At 45.9% G+C, this 7,136-nt stretch overlaps 1 protein-coding gene across 1 annotated transcript; it reads right to left on the reverse strand.

The window, feature by feature from the left end:
• Positions 1 to 3,404: 3,404 nt before the first annotated feature.
• Positions 3,405 to 6,384, reverse strand: LOC119336192 (formate dehydrogenase, mitochondrial-like). The gene is made up of 6 exons (XM_037608204.1): positions 6,205 to 6,384; positions 5,914 to 6,085; positions 4,747 to 5,287; positions 4,540 to 4,664; positions 4,038 to 4,150; positions 3,405 to 3,685 (listed from the first exon to the last, which is right to left on the reverse strand). Exons 1-6 carry the CDS (start codon positions 6,271 to 6,273, stop codon positions 3,572 to 3,574), a joined length of 1,134 nt encoding a protein of 377 aa, XP_037464101.1. The 5' UTR covers positions 6,274 to 6,384; the 3' UTR covers positions 3,405 to 3,571.
• Between the last annotated feature and the right edge of the window lie 752 nt (positions 6,385 to 7,136).

Below are 7,136 nucleotides of genomic sequence, written 5' to 3' on the forward strand. Positions count from 1 at the left end.
GCACAGCCCGACATGACGACGCTCTGGAACACGGCGTTCGCCTGGGCCGGGCCGGCGCCGACGCTCATCGACCTCACGAACCCCGAGGACGACGCCTAGGGCAGCGCGCCGCCTCGTAGTTTATTATGCTGTTTTTTTAATGCAAATGTGGACTCTCATCGGCCTTCGTGGCCGGCTTTAATGTTTAATTAGTGTTGTTTTTCTTTTTTAATATGCATGCGTTTATTTTTTTTGGCGCCGTCAAAATGGGTCTCAGGCCAGCGTTGGGCGCACGTGCCGACCCAAATGCGAAAACGGGCATCCGTGTCCGTCTGGCCGACCCAAACGGACAAAAAGCGGACGAAATCGCCGTCCGTTTGGGTCGGCCTGTTGGAGTTGCTCTAAGTGGGTTCTGTATCTCATCATCTTGTATTGTTTGACCATTTGGCTTTTGCTACAAAGCGGCACCAAAGCATATTTCGTGAAATACTCTTACCCTTTTTATGATCACAACGGAAGGGTGCCCGTCAATGATATGGTAAGGGCTAAGAAAAGAGCGACATTTGGTACTGCCTTCATCGGTGGTGGTTGTAGTAGATACTACTGATGGGCAAGGAGCGCCCACACCATCGACATAACTTACACAAGCCACGACAATACACTAATGAAAAAGCACGCTAGCAGTGCAAAAGCCCCACCAGTGACAGGCGTGGCTGTGGAGGGCTCCTGTCACTGCTAACCTGCAACTGGTAATACGTGAGTAGTGGCGGGCGTTCTCCCCAACCCACCACTTCTAATCCAAGCACCAATGGCAGCCTTTACTTCCACCCACCACATTGGGGCAGGTACAATAGAGTCTAGTCAGTTGGTTGCAATCTGTTTCACGTGAGAAAAATCCTAGCTGAAGGGAAGAGAAGAGAGGAGAGAGAAGGAAGCGCTTCGTCCATCACCCGGCTACAACCAAAATTCGAAGAACAACCGTTTGCTTGCACCATGATACGAGCGCTCAAGCCGGCGCTTCTAATCCGGTGCGCCTCCCACACGCCAAATCTTTCGCTGCCTCACCCCAAATCACTTCACGCGCGTCAAAAATCAAAGGTTTAAAGCCTCCAAATCGCCCCTAAATCAGCACCTTGCCAACCCTAAAACCTCCGCCTGTGTTGAATCAAGCAGACGGACCAGCGGTCCAGAAGGACACGTGCGTCATTCGTAATAATTAAAACAGGGGAACGTGGTTGTTAGTTGGAGGGGTAGTAGAGCTAAATACTCCTTCCGGTCCTTTTTACTTCGCATGTTAGATTTGTGTCAAGTCAAACATTACAAAGTTTGACCAACTTTATATTAAAAAATATCAATATCTACAATACCAAATAAATATGCTATGAAACTACATTTCATAATGAATATATCAATATTGATTTGGCATTGTGAGCGTTATACTTTTTTCTATAAATTTGGTCAAAATAGAGATACTTTGACTTCGGATAAAACTTATATGCAAAATAAAAAGGACCGAAGGGAGTACCAGGTAAGCCTTCGCCCGTACCGCAACTAGGACACTTGTGTGAGCAAATCAGCCTAGTTGACAATTGTAGTCAATTCAGCTGAGGGAGTAATTAAAGTTTGCTTTGTTACACCAGCAGAACAACTTATATGATTCTTTTGTACTATCATATAAGCTTCAAACTAAAACAAAGTAATACCTGAAATTTACTTCCAGCTATCATTTCTACCGAACCATATGAGGTACCATATGTGTATGACCTGAAGTGAGATTTTGTGAACTATACATAAGGAATAAGTTGAGCATGCTACGGCTGACTCAGTAATGAATCATAATTCCACTCCTTACTGTCATGAGCATGCCATCATCATCTCATCATCATTTGCATCCATGTTGAAATATTTACCGTTTCCTTTTTCCATATAGCGGCTGGAGATTGTTGATGCAGATGGATTAGCCGCTCGTTTCTACTGAAGTTCCAACTTATCGTCGTCAAGATCAAAACAAATGGCTTGTTTACCAGAGATCTTATCTAATATTATGTTTGGTTATTGTCTTCTTATAAAGACTGGTGTAATGCTTATATGTCGGTGTCATGGTGCTATGTGCCATCAGCTTGTTGATCATCGTCGTCAAGATCAAAACTAATATCTTGTTTGTAGGGGGTCTTAATTAGTCTTATGTTTGGTTAATGCTTCATTATGAAGACTCGTGTAATGTTCAAGTGTGGTGTCATGGTACTATGTGCATCTGTTTGTTGCTTGTTTATTAATCAGTTTTCTTGGCATGTCCTACTGGCCTGAATGACATATATATGCTGATTGAAATGGCCACAGAGATGTATTTTACACTGGATCATCACAGATGATATACACATGCAAGTACGTCTAAGTATTTATCAGAGAGTCAGTCTTACAACCAATCATAAAAGCCAACCTATTATGTGGGTGAAAACTTTATATAACCTGGCGGTGGTTTATAGCCAGCAACCGGCTGTGCTATTAACCATGCTCTTACACCCCCCTAGCAGTGGCATGCATTTTTAGACGCCCACAGCTGGTAACCTCTCAGGCTAAAAAAAACCTAGGGTGGACGCAAAAAGTACTCGCCGATCCTGACGTCTTCCAGAAAGCACATCCTAGCAAAATTGAAGACCACGCCAGGAAACTCGGGGTACAACATGTGAATGTTTTGCTTATTCACCTCACCTTTTGCATGAACATCTTAAACAGATAGAGAAGTTGATAGTTGTGGATACCAAGACCACTCTCGAAGCTTTCCTCACCCTCATCGCCAACCTTGAGGAGAATATCTGCCATCTTCAACTCTGAACTTTGGCACTTGAAGCGCAAACAAAAGGCTTAAAGCAGCCTAAAGCTCATGACACTCCTTCAACGGAATCCTAAAGCCCAATGGAATCCCGTCGGATAGATGAAGATCGCAGGAGGATGCACTCCTCTCGGGAGCGTTGGAGAGCAGCGCGGACGGTCATATGCTCCTCGGGACTGCAAGGGATGAGCTCACAGTTCTCCGAACATCTTGGAGCCGGATCCAATGCCCTCCATGAAGGAGTAGGCAGAAACTCGCCGGAGAGGAGTTTGGATACTGAGGGAAGTGAGTGGAGTGCGGCTAAGGTTTCGTCCGGAGTGCGGATAGGGTTGAATATATGTGGGGTCAGGTGGGCCACAGTGAGCTGGATCCGACGTGGCGGGCGCGTCCAGGCATTCCCATATCCACCCCAGATTGCCGGTTAGTCTAGATGATTGGGCCGGATTTGCCATGTCCGGTTGGGGTGCAATTTTGTGCTGCCCGGTAAACGTCCGGCGTTTGGAACGGATATGGTCCGGTTGTAGATGCTCTAAGACACAAAATTAACAATACACATTTTCCTAAAAAGGAAAACTAGCAGTACACATCACAATCAGATAGCTTGATCCCAAAGCCTTTTTATTCACTGCCATGGTTGCAACCCCAGGCAGACATCCATTATTTCAGTTCTCAGAGAACACTCATACAACAACACAATGGTTTCTTCTCTCGCACCTCGCTTCAGATATGTTGACAAGCAGCTCCGGAGGGGTTGGGTTACTACTTGTACTGGCTGGCGAGCTCGCCTTCCTTGACGATGTAGTTCTCCGCGGGGAAGTCCTCGCCCTTGAAGTACCTATCCAACATGTCCTTCACTCCAGCCGCGTACCTCAGCTGTAGCAATTTCCATCGACATAAGAAACATGGCCGGTCAGTTGGTAGCAAAGCGCGGCATGCATAAACAGGCATAAACTGATCTAGGCTGCGTATGTGTGATGGTTAAGGTTGCCCTACTGTCTTATTTGTATGTCCATTGCTCTTGATATGGATTATTCCTTGATTCTCCACTTATGAAGGAAAGGAAAACATAAGTTACCATATGCAGAATCCATTCGGAGTAACTGACTAGTGACTAGAATTCGTCCATGGTTTTGTTAAAAGCATATGGTTGGGTATCAGAACACAAAGTGCTGTAAACGATGATACGCCGTAAGGCCTATGCTGAGATAAAAACACAGAAGCAAACCTGTGCATCAATTGTAGTTCCAGAGATGTGAGGGGTCATTGCGTGATTAGGCATGTAGCGCCATGGGTGATCCTTGGGTGCGGGTTGGGGGAACCAGACATCACCTCCATATCCTGAAAATCAGGAATGATGTACTTTGAGAAAATAATCCCCAAGATAGAAATATAAGGTACTGCATCATTCTCCTAATCTTGGACAAAATAATAAAGAAACAAGTGCCATGGCAAGAAACAGGATTGAACAGAATTTACAGAGGCATAGATCAACCTTTGTTTTTGTCAACACCAAGAAATAGTTAACTACAAACTGGCATAATTGAGTACTTGACATTACTGCATTACGTTATATTGATTTCGAAATTTTATCATATTACCCCAGATAAATGCAAAGCATGACAGACTAAATAAAATGATGTATTTCATAGATCCCACAGCAAGAGTAAGATACACACCCTACAGCATACTGGTGCTTAAGGTAGACTAATTAAGTGAAAGAATGGTACCAGCAATGTGACCGCTGGAGCAAGCATCAGCAACTGCTTGGGTATCCATGATTGCTCCCCGAGCGTTATTCACGATGATTACACCTTTCTTCATCTTTGCAATCTTTTCTTTGTTGAACATGCCTCTGAAGAAAGGACCAAACAGAATTTAGAGAACTGTATATTACTAGAAGATAATGGAAAAGAACGAGTGTGATGAATGGAAACCTAGTTTTCCCAGTTAGAGGTGTGTTGATCACAATGACATCACACTTTGGAAGCATAGCATCCAGGTCCTCTTCAAATTTCGCCCCAATTTCTTTCTCAAGCTCTGGGTTGATCTGAAGTCTGTCATGGTAGAGCAGGTTGCAGTTGAAGGGCTTAAGGCGCTGAAGCAAGAGCCTGCCAATACGACCTGCCCCGACAGTTCCGACGGTCTTCCCCTCAAGATCATAAGCCCTATGGGCAATGCCTGCAACATTCCATTCACCTTTAACGACCTGTTGATAGCCAGGCAAGAAGTTCCTGAGCAGAATCAAGATGCGCATGAGCTCATCTTCTGCCACAGAGACAGTGTTACTCCCAGTAACCTCAGCCACTGTCAAGCCTGCAGCAGCAGCAGCTGGCAAATCAATATGGTCTGAGCCAATCCCAGCTGTGAGAAGCAGCTCGAGGTTCTTTGCCTTCTTGATCCTCTCTGCAGTAACATAGGCTGGGTGGAATGGGGTGGTTATCAGAACATGCATGTCTTCAATGTGCTTCTCCAGCTCTGGGGACAAGAACAGCAATCATTTATTCACATGTTAAGAGTCAAGAAAACAACAATCAGAGATATAAAACCATCTAAGAAGATAATTATCATATTAATTTCACCTTACTCACACAGGGTTCAAACATACAAGCTAGATTGGAATATATATAAGCATTTGAATTGATCCTGCAGCAAAGCTCACATGAACACGGCCGCTTATTCAAGATTTGTGTTCTTTCAAAATACGCTGCTTAGCCAAATAGGGAGCAAATCTCCCCATTTCACACGGAACATATAAAAATTACTCTTCGCTGTCATCAGCTAAAACACAGGGCAGTCGGATTACTCATAGCATTATAGACTACACAGTAACCCAGATAATTCAGAATTGATATATATCTGTTCAGTAAAACACTACTACATATCTGTTCAGTAAAGAGTTCGATACAGGTTTTGACAAGTCCTGCCAAGTTCACTACGTTTAGCGTTTTGAGATCTGTATCTGATGTATAGAACAATATATTCACAAATTGTTCACAGAGAGAAGCACATGAATTGCATTACAGAATCGTTAACAAAATAATAATAAATTATAGGAAAATCAAAAAGCATGAGAAGAATTGGGTATGATTTTGGGTACCCACCGCTGTTCAACCCCTCCTTGTCGTCGGTGACAATGTAGTGATGCCCCTTGGACTCGAGCCAGTCGCGTATGCCGAGGGCCCCCTCAACACAGCCGACGAAGTTGGGGTTCTTGTCGGCGTACTCGCCGGCCTGGTAGAACACGCCCACGATCTTCTTGCTGCCCGCGGACGTCTGCACAACGGGAAGACAGAAATCAAAACACGGCATTCCTCAGAGTCCCGTCAGCCAACCGCAGCACTTCTTCAGCAACCGAAACTTGCAGGAAGCAAACCGAGCGACAAAAAACTTACGTGCGCGGCCCTGGATCCGACGGCCCGGTCGACGAGCTGCCTCGCGGCGGCCCTGCACATCGCAGCCATGGAGACGGAGAGATCCCGGCGGAGGGAGAAGCAATCTGCCAATCACTTCACGGGGAACGGCGAGCGAGGAAAAGAGGGGAGGCGATGGGAGTGATGGCACACAAGAGTGAGGGCCGCACGGGACGGGTAAATAAAGACTCCGCGCCGGCACGCCGACAGGTGGACCGCCTCCGTCCCCACGTGGACGGGCTGCCTGCGCCGCGCGGCGGAGGTGGTCCCGGACGGAAGCGTGAAGGGATGGATGACCTGTGGGCCTGCATTTCTGTGATGCCCCACGTGTCTGTGTGTGTGGTGTGCACAGTGGTTTGTTTTGGCTTTTGTTCTGGTAGGAAAAGGACTGCGCCGATGAAAGTGCCAGTAGTTGTCTACTCGAAAAGTGGGCGAGAAGATGCCGTGATCAGTGCCGTGGCTAGCTAGCGGCCGGTGGGGGGAGAAGGGTGGCGAAGGATCAACGAACCGGACCACTGCTGGCGCTAGGAACGCACATTTCTTGCCGCCTCGAGGAATGTCTGTGTGAGTCATGCGTGCATGATCTTTTTTTTTTCGAGGGTACGCAAATCATGCGTGCATGATCTTCAAGCGGGGGAGTAGTGGTTGGGAGCATGTGCCCCAAACTCCTTTTTCAATTCATTAGCTTTGGTTTTCATCTCTTGAGAGTTCCATCACCAATAGATGATGTAGATGTAAAAATAACCGAAATATGCATCATTTGGACTAAAAACGTCTCTCCAACGAATGATGTAGATGTGTATTTTATTACATCTGGATTTACATCGGATGTAAAATGCATCACCAAGTGATGCAAATATACATCACCTAACACCCTAGAAGTAAAACTGACGGCCACCCGCGAACGCCCAACC

The sequence above is a fragment of the Triticum dicoccoides genome, chromosome 7B (genome assembly GCF_002162155.2).
Source record: "Triticum dicoccoides isolate Atlit2015 ecotype Zavitan chromosome 7B, WEW_v2.0, whole genome shotgun sequence".
Lineage (NCBI taxonomy): Eukaryota > Viridiplantae > Streptophyta > Magnoliopsida > Poales > Poaceae > Triticum > Triticum dicoccoides.